The following is an 18,574-nucleotide window of genomic DNA, read 5'->3' as shown; positions in this document are numbered from 1 at the left end:
TGCAACCATGCAAATTTCCGATAGCTAAACATTTGGTATTATTACTTTGATTTGAGCATTGAAAGTCATATTTGCAGCATTGGTCTGAAATTCCTGGTCTTCGAGCTCAGGCCAGTAAGTGAAAGCTCGGGCAATGTTGATCCTGACTGTCCTTTTATTCGGGTAAGCTCTGTTTTTCTTTTTTTGTCTCCTCATACAAAACTTTTAGTTTATTTGGTTGTTGTGGAGCTTCTGCCATGACATCAGTAGTTGCACGTAGGTGTTCACATCGCATGGCAAAATGGGAGTGACAAATCCCGTAAAGCAAGTCAGCACATTTATAGTTTTTGGTGAGGCAGGGTTCCTGCCTCCCTCCTCAAAGTCATTAAGTACCAGTAAAAGGGATACAGACCCTCTCAGGCCATGACAGAAGTGTCATTCGACTCGTTGTAAGGGCATGTATCATCCCAAAAGTTATGAAAATATTTTATGAAGGTTGAAAATGTACTTAGTGCTGCATTAAAGTAACACAAAGCTGTCACTTCACAGTTTGATGACATAATTGTGCTGGGACAACAAGGGCAAAGTCTATCTAACTGATCATGATGGTGCTGTTTAGACTTTTGTGTTGTGTATGCACACAATAACGTGTAGTTAAATATGTTGAATTATTCATATAAATTAACGATTATATTATCTTAGATTTGCCAGGAATATTCAACGGTTTGGATTATTTACATTATGAAGATTTCTATGTTCCATTTACTGCTGTCAACTTAAAAGTAGTTTAAAACATGAAATTATTTTGTATTTTCTTTGGAGAAAAATATATTTGTCTTTATTTACAAATACAATATTAATAATAATCTGACCTTCTGCTGATTTTATAAGTTTGACAACAATTACAAAAAATATCCAGAAAAACAAATACATTAATTAGTGTGCAATTGAAGAAAACACTATTTCATCTTGAAAACATGACTCAAAACACAAAGAGCAGATGTTTTGTGTAGTTGTACACTATTTATCGCATACATTAAGTCCACTCCGCTTTATAGTTACCGTCCAAATACTAAAGGATTTGGGGCTGTCGCTTGGCAACTCAAAGTTTCAGTTCCCTCTCAAGATTTTCTGTGAGATTATAGTCTTTAAGTGGAATTCTGACTAAAAGTCTTTGTACGCCAGAAATCCCAAATTTGTGTACATACAAAAATAGTCAGACTTACAGAACCTGCTGTATGCACTCCTTCATACTATTTGGAATAGTTTGCGCATGTAACCCCACCTCACATCCTCCCCTCCTCTCCACTCGCCACGACTCAACTTCACCATAGAAGGTGACTCATAAATGTGTCATTTTACAACAAGAGAAGTAGAAATGGTTTCCGGTAACGGTGTGCCGGTCAGAAAAAAAAAAAAAAAAAAGTGGTTGGATTTTAGCGGGCATGTTTATAAATGTTGCTGGTTTGTAGCTAATGAAATACTAATAAAATATTTCACTGAATCAAATACAATTTAATTTATAACCTTTATTCAACGTTTTATTTTTTTTACCTCAAATAGGGCCTAATCTACTAAGATTCAAATAAGGCGCTAATCAGTTTTTGCAAACTTTACAATTGTGTGTTATTACAAGTGGGCGTGTGAATTTGATAACAACTGATGCAGATTGCCTTGTTTGAATGTAGTTTTTCTATGTACTATGCAGATTTCACCATGGAGACACCCATTTACTGCACATTCATGTTATCATGCTCCTACCTGTTGCGTTTAGTTACATTTTGAAAAATGCAGCACACATGTACCACTTTTACTGGGCATTTTAGAAGCAGTCCTGCACTGCATCTACAACGGAACCCACTTTGTTAGTTTACTGAAGATGCGCCTGGGGAGATGCTGGCATTAACTGCGAGTGTGCGCTGCAATGTTTTGGCGGCAAGAAAATGCATTTTGCAATAAAAAAATGTTATATGTATATGAAAAAACAAACGTCATTAAAAAAAAACACCAGCAGACATCAAAACTAATGGATTGTATTAGTTTTAAGAAGCCCCTAAAGTCACCTAGCAGCTATAAAATGATATTGCTGAAAAGACAATATGTATAATTTTTTTGTTTTGATAGTCTATATACAGTATGTTTATAGGACAGAGCTGCAGCACAATGCCTCCTTTGAAACAGCCATTTCTGGGCCACTGCCAGTTTGCATATCCTTTCTAGACGTACTAAATATAGACGCAGACCAGTTTTAATCTTGATAAATCACACTATGTGTGCTAAATAATTGTATTAGCATTTTCCGTATTATAATATTTTGGGCATTTTAATGATCAGCATATATTTAGCATATTCATGAAGACAGACAGCTAAATGGATTGCGCTCATTTATTTTGCTAACTTAAGAGACGCAATCCTCTGCGCACAAGCTTAGTAGATCAAGTAGATCAGCTTTGCATGTGCTATCAAGTGCGCACGTGTTTTAATATACGCAAACCTTTAGTAAATCAGGCCTTTGTGTACTATTAATGGGCGTGTTGTGGGTGATGTACTAAGACTACGTGTACAATTGATAACGAGTGCAAAAGTGGTGCAGAGTGCCTTACTTAAATGAGGCTTTTGCATGTATACCGGCTGTCAAAATAGAGACATGCATTTATTTCCCTGCGCATTTATAGCATCATATGGTCCAACCAGTGGTGTTTGTCATGTTTTTGACATGTAGCACACAAATTTAATATGTACCATATTTTCTAGACTATAGCTAGCACAATCTAGACAACAGCTTAAGTGCGCTCTTGGAGGCGCTGCAGTGATAGTGATTGTTTTTTTTTATAGGAGACTTATTAAAATATACATACTGTATCTCCTATATCAAAAAACATATAGCATATATGCTGGCATTAAAATAAAATGCCAGCACACACCAGAACGAATCAACAGTATTTGTTTTAATTAGCTCCTCAAGGGTGTTATATTATGATTTTTTTCTACATTTAAAACAATTCCTTATGGTTTACATAACATGTAATGGCGGTTCTTTGGTCAAAATGTTGCATAGATTATGTTTTACAGACCATCTTCAAGCCGCTTTCTGACCGCCTCATCAGAATGCGCCGTTTTATGGGCGGCCTTTTTTACGTGCCCCCAATTCGACTGTGTCTTTTCCCCGTCAGCCATGTTATAGTGTTTAGCGCTTCCATGTGGAGTCTACTGACAGATATGTTAGAACTATACAGTATTTTGTATTAGAAATGGCAACCGCGCAGGATGCATGTGCATGTATGAACCAGTGTGCCCCACAACAAGAGGATGGAGAGAAAGAAATAATGTATTGACTGCAATGTCGGATTCACGCTAAACTTTTCGGGTAAATTTCTACCATGGAGATATCTGCTGATGTCACACTTGGGAACAACGACACAAATTGGGCAAATTCCAAACGGCTCGTTTGGAGGAAGTATGAAGGAAGGCAAGATTGTTTTATAAATATCTCTGCCATGCCTCCACGGTTTGGTTTCAAATGTTCAGGACGTACGCAGATCCAAAATACACAAAAACAATAGGTAAGAAAAGTTGGATTTGCAAAATAGGTCCCCTTTAGGTCACCGGTCAGCTATTAAAAATTAAAAAATGTCATTACTGACTAGATGATATGCCTAATATTTTGATTTCCGACAGTTCAAATATGTTGACATGCTAACAAACAGAATATTCTCTCTGTCAATCGCCTCCTTTCAAACAGCCATTTGTGCGTAACTGTGCCTGTTTGTACAGACATTTTAGACGTGCTTAATGTAGACGCAAAACAGCGGCCGCAGAACAGTTTCAGTCTTGATGACTCACATCGCGAGCGCTAAATGATTATATTTGCATCTCCTCCTATTGTGGGCGTTCTAATAATCATTAGATTTTCTTCATATTCATCAAGACAGACATGCGAAATGGATTAGGCTCTCTTTTTTGCTCATTTAAGAGACGCAGCTTACTATATCAGCTTTGCGTGTGCTATCAAATTTCTGCATGTTTTTATACACACAAGTATTTAGTAGATCAGGCTAGGGATGATGCTCGAAACCGATTTTCCCGGTTGTTCGATAAGAAAAGAACCGAGTCCTCGGACTCGAATCCCTTTTTGAGAACCGGTACCCGTTATAGAGACCACTATAGTAAAGAAAAAGAGTTGGTTCTTTATTCGAATCCCTGGGAACGAATCCCAAATGGGCAATGTAATGCCCATTTGATTGTAGACTCTTACTGACACCTTGTGGCGATATAAAAATACTATGCGTCATAAGTCTGGCCACTTCCGGGTTGGCGAGTCAGTTCAGTTCATGAGACAATTGAGAAGTAGACAAGTTGTGTTAGCTCTTACAAGCCTTGGAAAAGATAAGTCTGTAAGTAAACTGTTTAACTTGTTTATGTAACTCAATATTAAGGTGGAAAGTGGTTAAATTTATAACTAAGATGTTTATTGAAAAACGATTTTTGTGCACTGTTTCAATGGATGATTTGAGGACTTAAAATAGCTGCCAGTCGTGTATTTCCACCATCGAAATAGTTTCAACACTCACAAGTATTTGTTTGATGATAGTACTGTATATTTGTATGAAGCTAATATTTACATATTGTGTATTAAATTTGAGTATGTTAATTGAATCACATAGCTTATACATTTGTCATTGTGTGTATTTCAGTTAAAAAAATAAAAATAAATAGCAGTCCAGTGCAAGACAAAAGTAAAGATAGGAAAAGACAAAGCAAGATCAACAACAATAAAGAGCCTAGATGGATTAATCTGCTTTGGAACTTTATTAAACATCTTGGATTGCTTGTTAGCTGTCTGCCTGTGTGTGTAGTTAGTATTTTCCAATAGCAGCAACTTTTTGGAGAGCTGTATTATTTTCAGTTTTGTGCCCAAGGGACTGATTTCATTTAACACTATATTATTATTCATACACCTATAGTGATCACATAGACAGGTTGGTTTTGTGTTACTGTATATATTTGTTTTTCTGAAAAATCCCACTTAATATACTTTGGGTAACAACAGTCAATATATATATATATATATATATATATATATATATATATATATATATATATATATATATATATATATATATTTTTTTTTTTTAGGGTGGTAACAGTCAATATTTATTTATTTATTTTATTTTTTCATTTTTTTATAAAATAAAAGTGAGCTTGTGTTTTTTTCCATATACAACAGCCTATCTGGATTTGATAAGAGAATCGATAAGGAATCGGTTCAATAAGAGGATTCGATAATAGGCTCGAACTCGATAATTTCTTATCAAACATCCTCCCTAGATCAGGCCCTATAAGTGTTTAACAGACTTATCATGACATGAAAATAATCGTCAAATGTAAAATCCAAGCTCCGTCTATATATTGTTTGATATCAGTATCACTTTGTGTCTGTTGTCTAATTTTGTTTTGTTTCCAACTGACTACTGCGTCCAGAGACGGCAGCTGAACAGCCCACTGTGCCAGGCAGCACGGATGCTGGCGACGGCGAGGAGGGCAACGTGAGTCTGGCCGAGCAGATCACGGATGTGGTCAAGCAGCCGGCGTTCATAGCAGGCATGGGCGGAGCCTGCTGGGTCATCCTCATGGGCTTCAGCGTCTGGATCTACTGCCGACGCAAAAAGAGAAAGGAGCTGAGCCACTACGCCGCCTCCTTCGCTTACACGCCAGCAGGCAAGAGTAGTTACGTCACACTAGATTCAATATCATCCGTGTACAGTGTTACTCGACTTTTGGGAAAAGTGTGATATTTAGTGCTTTAAATGACATATTTCTTACATCTTCTCCAGTTGGCTTTCCATGTGGAGAAGCATCTGGACTCAATGGAAGGTAATACGTCCTATATTTACTCTTAAGTAATATTGCATCACTTCAGTGGACTGCTACTCGCCGCCATGCTGTCTTTGTTTTTTGTTTTTTTCGCTGCAAACTGTACTCCCATCTGGACGGTGGTGGATATCGTGCTGATGCGCACTGTGTTGCCACTGAACACCAGAATGTGTGTGATGTCTCTGTAGGCCGGGCGTGCTGGGAGGCAACATGGGCAACTACCCGTGGCTGGCAGACTCTTGGCCCACCACCAATCTGGTCCACGGCGGTAAAGAGGCTGTCAACTGCTGCACCACCAGTCATGACACAGCTGAAAGATATTACAACGGTACAAAGCTGCGATCTTTCTCACAGTAGTACAGCAGTAGAGTGCAAGACTTGTGGTTGTATTAAGAAAGCTCCCTCTGCGTTGCACGCTGTGTAGAAGCAGGCATCTCCAACTATCTGAATCAAACAGAGAAGTACAGCATGGGCGGATCCACCGAAGGACCAATTTACAGCACCATCGATGCCACCAACGAGGACCTGCACGGCTTCACCTGCGGCCAGCACTCCTCCACCACTCCCTATGCTTCCACCTCCGTCATGCCATTCTCCCACCAAACGCAGGGCGAAGCGCACAGTGGCGAGCAGCAAGATGACGGACACTGGATCACCCAACATGGAACCCCTGGAGCTCAGTACGCTCAGCCAGACCGCTGCAATGGTGAGGATGGGGGAAAGTTCTGAACTTGGACAAAACACACACCCCAAATTTCATTTCTTGGCAAATGTAAGGGGTATAAAATAGTTTGGTAGAAGTTTGCAATAAGGTTACATTTATTAAAAATCTTTTAACTATACAAGGGGTGTCCCGATACAACTTTTTCATTTCCGATACAATACTGATTAAGGGGCACCGAGTATTGGCCAAAACAAATATTAATTTGACATCAGCAGGAATCATGCATACTTGTATTATTTTGTAGTGTGAAATGTTGATCAAATGAAATTACGCAAAGAACAATGGTAGGTAATATAAAAACTGAGCTATTTATTATTAACCGTCTAAAATGGACTTATGCTGTCTTGTGGAGTGGTAATTGTTTTTGGCGATATTTAGTGGCCACAATATTCATTACATTTAGCTCATGAAGCAGTGAATGAAATGATGTGGACACATTTGCTACTGGATACTTTCTAATACGCTTTTTCTGCCTTGGAGACTTTGTATTTGTAAGTAATATACAACTGTAATGATCTGATATTTGTTTATATTAGACAGGAGTATTGTTCAATTAAAGACACTTATTACGTATGTCTGGCTTGTTTGTTATTGTGTGTTTAGCTGTTGTGTGTTGCTAGTATCTAGTAGCCTATAAGCCTACCATGTGTAGCTTTTGTAAATGACTTTACTAAAATACAACAACAAAAAAACTTGAGTTTATACAGCGCAAGTGTAAATGTGATGTTCTTTAATGTAATTTGTTTAATGTGTGTTCAAAATTAACCATACCATACCATTAATACATTTGTTTGTTAACACTTCCATTACATTTTTGCTTGAAGTATATTTTAGTTATAGAATATTCTGTGTTCAAGATGTGGATTGCACTTTGGACACCCCATTCATATATTACTTTATGGAGGATAGGATGTGTGTTAGTAGTATTGTGAGCCAACACTGTCTGATATTTAATACAAATATAGCAATTATAAACTATTTCATAAGGATTTCCTTATTGTAAAGTGGTTACGAATAGTTTTAGAGGATATTACTTATCTACTATATAATAATAACTTACTACTGTATAATAATAACTGTATAATGTCTTAGTTTTGATCCTCTATTCTTCTTTAGGAACTGTTCTTTATTGTGTTTGTATGTTGGGCAGCACGGTGGGACAAGGGTTAGTGCTTGTTCCTCACAACATGAAGGTCCTGGGTTCGATCCCCAGGCTCGGGATCTTTCTATGTGGAGTTTGTATGTTCTCCCCGTGACTGTGTGGGTTCTCTCCGGGTAGTCCGGCTTCCTCCCACCTCCAAAGACATGCACCTGGGGATAGGTTGATTGGCAACACTAAATTGGTCCTAGTGTGTGAATGTGAGTGTGAATGATGTCTGTCTATCTGCGATGAGTTGGCGACTTTTCAAGAGTGCCCACCCGAGTGCAGCTGGGATAGGCTTCAGCACTCCGCGACCCTGAGACGGACAAGCGGTAGAAAATGGATGGATGGATGGATGTTGTATCTTTTGTTTTTGTTTTGTGTCCAATTATCTTTTAGTTTTGTATAGTTTATTACATGTACTGTTTGTTTATAATATGTTCATCCTATCCTTGCCTGGTTTCTAGGTAAGCCAAAGCAGAAGGCAATGGGTAAGGCTGTTAAGACCCCATCTCTGACATGGATGGAGACCTTGCCCCCACCTCCCCCGGTTGGAGAGCTGGAACAGTGTGAGCAAGATGAAGAACCCCTCGAGCACAAGAACATGGACATAGGGTGAGTAGAACATATTACGTAAATGGTGCTAAAGCTTCTAATCCATATTGGAGAAAACTGGACGAAAAATATATTTCCAACTATTTTCGGTTCTTTGTGCTTGTAGCTCAAATGAGGAGTGGTGTCCTCCTCTGCCGGAGAGGACCTACTTGATGGAGGGCTGCGAAGAAGGCCCCTGCCAGAGAAATGACGCCTCCTCTCCAGCAACCTCCTACGGTCACCAGTCGACCGCGACGCTCACCCCATCTCCCCACGAGGAGACACGGGCTACCCAGGACCTGCCCCGGCTTAACCAACAGGATAGCCAGCATCTGTCACGGTACATGGACTGCCTCGCTCTTGCATGAATGTGTTTGGATTGCATGACAGTGATGGCTTTATTAGTAAATCAGTGGTGACCCGCCAGCATTACGCATGACGTGAGGGGTCAGTGTCGATAGCTCAGAAGTGGGAGGAGACCACTCTGGAGGCGCACCGCCCCTACACATGAATATTCTCGGCTACAAAGCGGCTGACTTATAACTGTTTCAGACCAGGTGACTCCTATTTAGGGATGCCCTCCCTATACACAGATCACACATTATATTTAAGGCCCCATTTTCTGTGAATAACCACATGTAACATGTCAACTAATGAATGACAGGTGCTTAGTACAACATTTTGCCGCAAACTGATTCCTGGCCTCTGATAAAAATATATTGGCATCTCTCTCCCATGAATTTCCTTAAGCACAAAAATACATTACATTCAATTCAATTCAAGGAATTGAGGAGGCGCTCTCCCATTAACATTCTGTTTAGGGTCTGTTCAAAACAAAGCATCGCAAAGGCTTGTGGTGTGTTGACGTGATGTATCTGATTGTATCTGCTTTTGATATTTTTGGGAAAAAAAAGTATCAAATGTACAAACCCCGTTTCCATATGAGTTGGGAAATTGTGTTAGATGTAAATATAAACGGAATACAATGATTTGCAAATCCTTTTCAACCCATATTCAATTGAATGCACTACAAAGACAAGATATTTGATGTTCAAACTCATAAACTTTATTTTTTTTTTGCAAATAATAATTAACTTAGAATTTCATGGCTGCAACACGTGCCAAAGTAGTTGGGAAAGGGCATGTTCACCACTGTGTTACATCACCTTTTCTTTTAACAACACTCAATAAACGATTGGGAACTGAGGAAACTAATTGTTGAAACTTTGAAAGTGGAATTCTTTCCCATTCTTGTTTAAGGTAAAGCTTCAGTCGTTCAACAGTCCGGGGTCTCTGCTGTCGTATTTTACGCTTCATAATGCGCCACACATTTTCGATGGGAGACACGATGTCGAATATTTCCAAAAACAATTTGAAATGTGGACTCGTCAGATCATAGAACACTTTTCCACTTTTTATGAGTCTATCTTAGATGATCTCGGGCCCAGAGAAGCCGGCGGCGCTTCTGGATGTTGTTGATAAATGGCTTTCGCTTTGCATAGTAGAGCTTTAACTTGCACTTACAGATGTAACGACAAACTGTATTTAGTGACAGTGGTTTTCTGAAGTGTTCCTGAGCCCATGTGGTGATATCCTTTAGAGATTGATGTCGGTTTTTGATACAGTGCCGCCTGAGGGATCGAAGGTCACGGTCATTCAATGTTGGTTTCCGGCCACGCCGCTTACGTGGAGTAATTTCTCCAGATTCTCTGAACCTTTTGATGATATTATGGACCATAGATGTTGAAATCCCTAAATTTCTTGCAATTGCACTTTGAGAAACGTTGTTCTTAAACTGTTTGACTATTTGCTCACGCAGTTGTGGACAAAGGGGTGTACCTTGCCCCATCCTTTCTTGTGAAAGACTGAGCATTTTTTGGGAAGCTGTTTTTATACCCAATCATGGCACCCACCTGTTCCCAATCAGCCTGCACACCTGTGGGATGTTCCAAATAAGTGTTTGATAAGCATTCCTCAACTTTATCAGTGTTTATTGCCACCTTTCCCAACTTCTTTGTCACGTGTTGCTGGCATCAAATTCTAAAAATGTCTATCAGTTTGAACATCAAATATGTTGTCTTTGTAGCATATTCAACTGAATATGCGTTGAAAATGATTTGCAAATCATTGTATTCCGTTTATATTTACATCCAACACAATTTCCCAACTCATATGGAAACGGGGTTTGTAGTTCATACGCAGACCATTTTATAGGAATGATCATGTTATTGACTTTATCACAAGTAAGCATTCCTCCTCAATTTGTTATTTTATGTATTTATTTAAAACAAGGACAGCACATATTCATGAACATTTTTGTAAATGTGTCAGTGTTAGACATGGAGCTAATTTTAAACTATAAAAGTATAGCAGTAAAAGTAGTTTAAATATAGTCCCTGGCCAAGCTATAAAATGCCAACAATAATAGCAATACACTTAATACATACAATACAGATAAAATAGTTAGCACCGTGAAAATATATGCAGTGCATGCTCACATATATATTATATATATATATATATTGTATGTAGTATGCAGAAGTTCCAACAACCCCTTGCTCAAGTTCAGGATCGTTCTTCCGCCATGTTCCATGCCATGTTAAAAGCGCCTACCCAACCTAATGTTTATTACCTCTGCAGATGGTAGTTTTTCGCAAGCTGTTTCACTGTACATTCCACCAAAAACCTAGCAATAAAATAGTCTAAGATTCTGTTCCTGTGTTGCCTTCTCTCCTTACAGCAGAAGGTTACCATGTGGTCCAGTGCCAGTTCCCCGGGCACCAAGTCCACCACTCACGCAATCCAACTCTTCAAGCCAACAACATCTCGGCTCATCAGATGTTTGCCCGCCGCAATGCCGAAGTCCTGCCCAGCACTGCCAACATAGCCAGGGTGTGTCTCCGAATGAAGACGACGTCATCTCAACTACACCCGGTAAATTTATGGCTGGAGATGAGCAAATAAAGCATTCAAGCAAACACAAATTCAAATGTTTTTTATTTTAATATGTAATTCAGAAGTATACATTTTCTAATGGTGGTTTTATTTTTGTTCCCCCACTTTTTTATAACTCAGTGCACAGTCACCCATCCCCAGCAGATACATGGTCTCCTTCCAACCAAAAAGTTCGAGTGAAAAAAAAAGCATACAGGAGAGAAATACAAGGAGGTGAGTGTTTTTATAGATATTTTGTTGGTGAGCCATTGAACAACCGTTCAAACATATTTATTTATTGCAATTAGGGGTGTCCGATCAACATTTTTGGCATCTATTCCCAATCCGACTTCTTGGCCTCCGATCCATTCTGATTTTGTGTCCCAATCTGATACTGGCTGGGATGCAATTGAAATTGAAATGATTGAAAACCTTATTAAAAAGATTTCAACATAGTCCAGCAATTAATTGATCATCTCAATCTGGTAATTTTCCAGACAAAATAAAAATAAGATTAAGTTGTGCCAATTTTATAAGACTGTAAACAATCAACAATTTAAAAACTGCAGTAATTTAAAATGTATCAGAATATTGATCAATAAATTAGAACTATATAACATTGGAGGATTGCTTATGAAACTGGGTGAAAAAGCTTCTTGATATCCAGAAAGCCGTAAAAATGAGAGAATTTATCACACTTACGTTGTCTGTGGTGCACATCAGGGGTCAACACTGAGGCCTAAGTTTTATGTTTATGAAACAATTGCTGTGGAAATAAACAATTTAAAAGGTAATTAAATGTTTTGAAATAAAATTTTAAGAGACAATTGCTTTGCATCTTCCTACTTCCTACTGTTATGTGTAGGCATTTTGTGTTCCTTCGTGTAATTCTGTCATAATTAAAGTTAACTTGACAAATGTCATCATTTTCGGTTGTTTTCAAAGTATTCTTATTTTCTGGAGATCATTAAGACTTTAATTTGACTCTTGGGTCCCCTAATGTTTTGTTCCGAGAACAACAGACGCATGGAATTCGTTATCATAATTGCTGCACATTGTGAACTCTGAACAACTACACATGATTCTGTTTACAGACCTGCCTCCACCACCAGAGCCGCCCCCAGAGGAGGACAGGTTGCAGGGCTCACGGAGATGCATGGAGGCCTGTAAAATGACAAATGGCTCCTTGTCCTCCCTGGAGAGGAGCGAATACAGCAGCGTCAGCCACCAGCGCAAAGGCTCTGGACAAAGACATGCTGAGAGTAAGACCGTCATATTTTGCTGCATCACCGTGTTTTTGGTGATTTCCTTGTGCATAGCCTGATGTATTGTGGACGTTTGGTGTGTGTTGAGAAGGGAGGCAAAGTCCTATAAAATGACACAACTCAGCACTGACACCATATCAGTCCTTTAGAAGGCTTGTAACATTGTTCATGCAGCAAAATATAATGTCTATATAAGGATATTTTTGGGTGACTAAAATGTTTTCTTATGGTGTGCATAGACAATCAGCATACATTCAATGGCTGCTATGTGTAAGACAATTGCGGAATGAGGGCCGTTTGCAACGCATTTTGTTTTTTATTGGTTCCCATTATGAGTGTCTGAGAATAGTTGACGATTCACTTGGGAGGAGTCTGATTCGACTATGAAAATCCTTCGTTAAATACAGTCCGTTTGCATATTCTAAAGGTAAAATCAAACAAGAAAATTAAGAAATAGTGGAAGAAAGAGCAATAATTTTATGAGTAAAGTTAGTATATTAAGAGAAATAAGTTGCAATATTATGAGGAACATTTTAATTTATTAAATATATTTCAGGTTGGGGCAGCAGGGTGGCAGAGGGGTTAGTGCGTCTGCCTCACAATACGAAGGTCCTGAGTAGTCGTGAGTTCAATCCCGGCCTCGGGATCTTTCTGTGTGGAGTTTGCATGTCCTCCCCGTGACTGCGTGGGTTCCCTCCGGGTACTCCGGCTTCCTCCCACCTCCAAAGACATGCACCTGGGGATAGGTTGATTGGCAACACTAAATTGGCCCTAGTGTGTGAATGTGAGTGTGAATGTTGTCTGTCTATCTGTGTTGGCCGTGCGATGAGGTGGCGACTTGTCCAGGGTGTACCCCGCCTTCTGCCCGATTGTAGTTGAGATAGGCTCCAGCGCCCCCCGCCACCCCGAAGGGAATAAGTGGTAGAAAATGGATGGATGGATATTTGAGGTTCATAAAGAAACATGTGAAACATACAAAACAAAAACACATTTGCATTTTATGGAACATTTTATTGACAAAAAAAGTAATAAAATTCAGAGAATCCCTGTAATTCGCTTCAAAAAGAAGCAATGTTTCCCATAAGAAATAATGAAAATTGTAATAATCCATTTCAGACACCCAAAAAAATTGCAATTGAAATAAATACATGAACATTTAATATCAATTTAAATTTTATTGAAGACTAGACCAATGTGTTTCTCACCATCTTTATCAAAGCGCTGGCACTCGCAACTTTATTTTACAATAAAATAAGTACAATGTCTCAGCCACTAACAATGGAATTGTTTTTTGGGGCACTCGATTCACCCGAATGATTTTGGGCGAAATATTTGCGGACATTTTTCAGCAAAACTCGATGTTTGACTGTACACACTTTTAGATCAGTGGTGACTGGCAATGAAAGAAAGATGTGAAGGATGGTCATGTCAAAATAGATAGTGAATCTGGTAAATAATTAGTGTGCCTTTAACTTGTAGTTAAGAACATTGAAAGATGTTCAAAAAGGAGTAGGGAGAAGCAGAGCTTATTTTCTGTACTGTATGTTAGTGTAATTTCGCCTCAGTGTACTGTATATCTACAGCATTGACAATATTACCGTAATTTCCGGACTATAAGCCGCACCTGACTATAAGCCGCACCAGCTAAATTTAGGGGAAAATACAGATTGCTCCATATATAAGCCGCACCCGACTTTAAGCCGCAGGGTTTTGATGTGTAATTACCGTAGTATATCGGGGTTCCTGCTACCACGGAGGGGATTGTCGGGACAGAGATGACTGTTTGGGAACACAAAGCGTCCCATTTATTAACAATAAATCTTTCAATCATTCAATCAAACTTTCACATCTTTGACATGGCGAACAGCATTCGTGCAGAGTACAAATAATACAACGGTGCAAAGTAATACAAAGTGCTCGCCTGTACGTTATCAAAATAACCAGCCTACCGGTATATGAAAAGTCAGTCTTTAATCATTGTGTCATCGTCTTCCTCCTGCGTACTAAAACCACCGAAATCCTCTTTGTCGGTGTCAGAGAAGAACAGGCCGTATATAAGCCGCACCCTTGTATAAGCCGCAGGGACCAGAACGAGGGGAAAAAGTAGCGGCTTATAGTCCGGAAATTACGGTAATCACATGATGTCTCCCTTGTATTTTACAGCTGCACATCCCTACCTTTCCAGGAATCAGATGTCCACTAACTGTTCGACCACAGGAAGCTCCTCATCCCGAGGCTCCACGGGCTCCCGAGGAGTCAACGCCGCCAGGAAGTATAGCGAGGTAGGATGCCAGACATGATTACGATGGTTTTAGGAAGTGAAGCATCCAAGTAGTCATACACGCCATGAATCACACATCGTCTAGCATCTTTTAATACAAGTGCATCAAATGGTTGGCTACTCCATTCCTTACAGTAACACGCTCTCAGGCTTTAGCAGTACATCTTATCTATTTTGACCATCTAGTCAGGGGAGGGTGCACAGTAAGAAACAATAATGTGTGTCTGTGTGCTCCCGGGAGAATGCTTCACGACGGGAGTGATGCTTTGAAATGGACCTCCTGCAGGCTCGCTCACACAAGCCCACGTCTTTAATGGTACTGCAAGCTGTGCCCACTGAATGGAAAGCGCTGCTGCATTCTCCTTTTGGGACCTGGCATGTCCAGCTTCGTGTACTTTTGCGTACTCATTTGTGATCCGATGTTTGCATACTCATATTGTTTAGAAAAGGATAAAACAGGCCATCTTCTTGAATGTTCTTCCCAAAGTCCCGACCTAAACCTTCTTGTGACAACATCACACAAAAAATGGTGTTACGAATGTTTTTCTTGACATCTTTAAAGTACCAGTAGAGTGGAAAATAAGTTGACTTTATATGCTTAATTGTGTTTTCATTGTATCTAGGGATGTCCGATAATATCGGCCGATAAATGCTTTAAAAGGTAATATCGGAAATTATCGGTATCGGTTTCATAATTATCGGTATCGGTTTCTAAAAGTAAAATGTATGACGTTTTAAAACGCCTCTGTGTACACGGACGTAGGGAGAGGTACAGAGTGCCAATAAACCTAAAGGCATTTCCTTTGCGTGCGTCCCGTCCGAGTCACATAATATCTACCGGCTGTTCTCATCACGAATTAATGCAATGCATACTTGGTCAACAGCCATACAGGTCACACTGAGGGTGTCTGTATAAACAACTTTAACACTGTTACAAATATGGTATTTTTGTTTTTGTTTTTTTTGTCATAAAGAAATACAATCATGTGTGCTTACGGACTGTATCCCTGCAGACTGTATTTATCTATATTGATATATAATGTATATATTGTGTTTTTTATGTTGATTTAATTTTTAAAAAATAAAAATAAAAAAATGTGTATTATTATTTTTTATTTTTTGTGCGGCTATCGGTGGTTGGGGACCACTGTCTTAGACTAATTCCAGAGATTGATGTCACTGTAGTAACACTTCTGCACTCTGACCATAGTAGCAGATCAGTCATATGGGAAATTAGAAATTCGAAAGAGATTTGCTGTTTATCATTCACAAACTCCATATAAGACATGAACACATATGTTTTACCTTTTTTTCTAAGTCGTAATTAAAAAAATACATACAAAGTCATCTAACAATGGAGTCTGTGGGGGCTCTCTATTTTGCCCACAAAACTCTCTAAATAATCATTCCAAAACCCGCAACTAATACTCTTTAAACATATAGTGACCTAAATATTAACCAAATATTAGCAATGTTGTTATTACAAGCACGAACGCAGACCAAGTATTCTTAGCATTAATAACCAAGAGCTAACTATAGTTTATGCAGCACTGGACTCAAGGAGATATTTTGATGTAATTATAAAATGAAACTGAAGATGGCAGTAATGCAACATATATTAATGCAAACAGCAACGAAGAAGAAGCTTATGTAGCACGCAGCATTGAGCCGGCGATGTCTTGTTTCTGCCGTTTCCGCTACTGCTGCATCGCATCGCGGCTCGTCAAAATAATTCCAGTTTATAAATCATGCCTCTCATTTGGATAAAAGGAGGATTTCGCCATGAATGTAGAAGTTGTTCACCCGTGACATCCAGTTTGTACCCTGATTTACAGACAAACACACTACAACCGAAGATAGTGTCAGTGTTTTTTAACCCTTCGTCGTGTGGATTACAATTAATTATTCATCTAAACAGGATGATATGGACATCCTATCAGTCGTCATCGAAGTAAGAGCAGAGATTGTACACTATGCGATCGTTTTATTGTGTTTGCAGTTTGTATTTCTTGTTTAGCACATAACAATACTGCTACATGATGCTTAGTGTTTCATTAAAGCTGGATCTGTTTAGCAGAGCTTCTAAAACTTGTAGCTCTGCCTCCTTGTATTCAGGATCAACAATATACTGTCAATTTATGGATCATAATTTTTCCCAAAGTAGTCGTTGTAGGCTCCCACAAAGTCTGCATGATTTGCATTGTTGTTGGTGGGGAAGGGATCTGCGGTCCCTACTTTTACATCACGTGTCTGGCTAGCTCATTATCTCTCAAAATGACTCGTGAATCTCTGTGAGATGAATACTATTTTGATCATATCTACTTACTTGCAAACTTTGGAAGTCTTTAGGTGTCATTAATCATATATATTTGATAATAGTTTCTATATAGAGACAACTTGTTTTTCCACTCTACTGCTACTTTAACTGGATGAGGAATTCTGGGTCCAATCATCCATAGAGCAAAAAACATTGACTGTTATCTTGGATTTCTTCCATATATGATTCATGAATATTAATAGTGGGCTCTTTCTCAACAAGCTTCTTGTTGTGTGGGTCTACAATTTTGTCTGTCAGGTTGTTTGGACATTTCTTTGGTCTTGGCCCATGGTGGTGGAGAGGTTTGAATGGCAGAGGTTTGTATCCACATCATGAGTTGAGGTTATAAATACTTTCTTAAAGGCACAGGACTAATGTGTGTGTTTCATGGACACATAAACCGGTCGGTGGGGGTCAGAAAGCTTCACCTATTTTCCACAATCAAATACAAATTAACGTATCACCTTTTTTCTGTATTTTTTTACATTCTGATTCTGTTTTGAAATAATTCAACTGTAAAAGTTGAAGACTATTCATATCTTCTATTCTGCCGGTACTAATACTTAGCTCTCCTGCTATATTTGGACTTGTTAGAATCATAGTGACCCTCTGTACTAGTGCTGGAGGTATGGATCGAAATATCGATAGTGTCGATAATAAGGTGGGTATAGGTATTGGATCGATACTAGCATAATGGGACAAAGCTTTTGTTGCAGTTTTTCTCCAAAACGACCAGCAATTTAGTTGTTTTGTTTACATTTTAATGTTTGTATTCTTGTGACTTTTCTTGTTAATCTGTATTAGGGTTTTTTTTGTGTGTGTAGTAGTTTGAGTTTGAGTTTATTTCGAACATGCAAGCATACAACATGATACATCACAATTTCCAGTTTCTCTTTTCAACATGTTCGAAAAGGAGTAGGAAGAAGCAGAGCTTATTTAATCCTACCCCTTTTCTTTTACATAACAGTTGCTAAACTTTTTTGTTCACTTCCTGTTCTCAATTTATTCACAATGTACTCCATAAGTAATCACAATAAAAATAAATACATAAATAATAATTGGTGAAGTAAGTTACCTTTCATATGATGAGATAAGTAAGATTATTTTGAGAGTGAAAGAATGGATTAATTAAATAAATTGAGAATGTTTATCATGGTTCTTCTTCTTTGTACTTTGTAAACACTTTAAGTTTGAAGAGTTTCTTGAAGTGGATCATATTAGTACATTGTTTGATTGCTTTGCTTAATCCATTCCATAATTGAATTCCACATACTGATATACTGAAGGTCTTAAGTGTTGTACGTGCGTACAAATGTTTTAAATTACATTTTTCTCTAAGATTATATTTCTCCTCTTTTTTTTGAGAAGAATTGTTGTATATTCTTGGGTAGCAGGTTATAGTTTGCTTTGTGTATAATTTTAGCTGTTTGCAAATTCACTATGTCGTGGAATTTCAGTATCTTTG

The 18,574-nt window shown here is 38.6% G+C and overlaps 1 protein-coding gene across 3 annotated transcripts in view; it reads left to right on the top strand.

The window, feature by feature from the left end:
* Positions 1–18,574, top strand: part of LOC133650717 (roundabout homolog 2-like) — a 240,172-nt gene that overhangs the window by 217,597 nt on the left and 4,001 nt on the right. For 2 of the 3 annotated variants that reach the window (XM_062048299.1, XM_062048301.1), the window contains exons 17-26: positions 5,461–5,706; positions 5,814–5,853; positions 6,042–6,181; positions 6,278–6,559; positions 8,186–8,333; positions 8,440–8,652; positions 11,053–11,246; positions 11,388–11,480; positions 12,341–12,508; positions 14,675–14,793. In XM_062048299.1, the coding sequence (XP_061904283.1) occupies positions 5,461–5,706; positions 5,814–5,853; positions 6,042–6,181; positions 6,278–6,559; positions 8,186–8,333; positions 8,440–8,652; positions 11,053–11,246; positions 11,388–11,480; positions 12,341–12,508; positions 14,675–14,793 (1,643 nt within the window). The remainder of the gene's footprint in view (positions 1–5,460; positions 5,707–5,813; positions 5,854–6,041; positions 6,182–6,277; positions 6,560–8,185; positions 8,334–8,439; positions 8,653–11,052; positions 11,247–11,387; positions 11,481–12,340; positions 12,509–14,674; positions 14,794–18,574) is intronic. The other variant, XM_062048300.1, reaches the window with a different exon arrangement.

The sequence above is a fragment of the Entelurus aequoreus genome, linkage group LG05 (assembly GCF_033978785.1).
Source record: "Entelurus aequoreus isolate RoL-2023_Sb linkage group LG05, RoL_Eaeq_v1.1, whole genome shotgun sequence".
Classification (NCBI taxonomy): Eukaryota; Metazoa; Chordata; class Actinopteri; order Syngnathiformes; family Syngnathidae; genus Entelurus; species Entelurus aequoreus.
The sequence above is the reverse complement of the archived record's forward strand: the minus strand, read 5'-3'. Positions and strand labels throughout refer to the sequence as shown.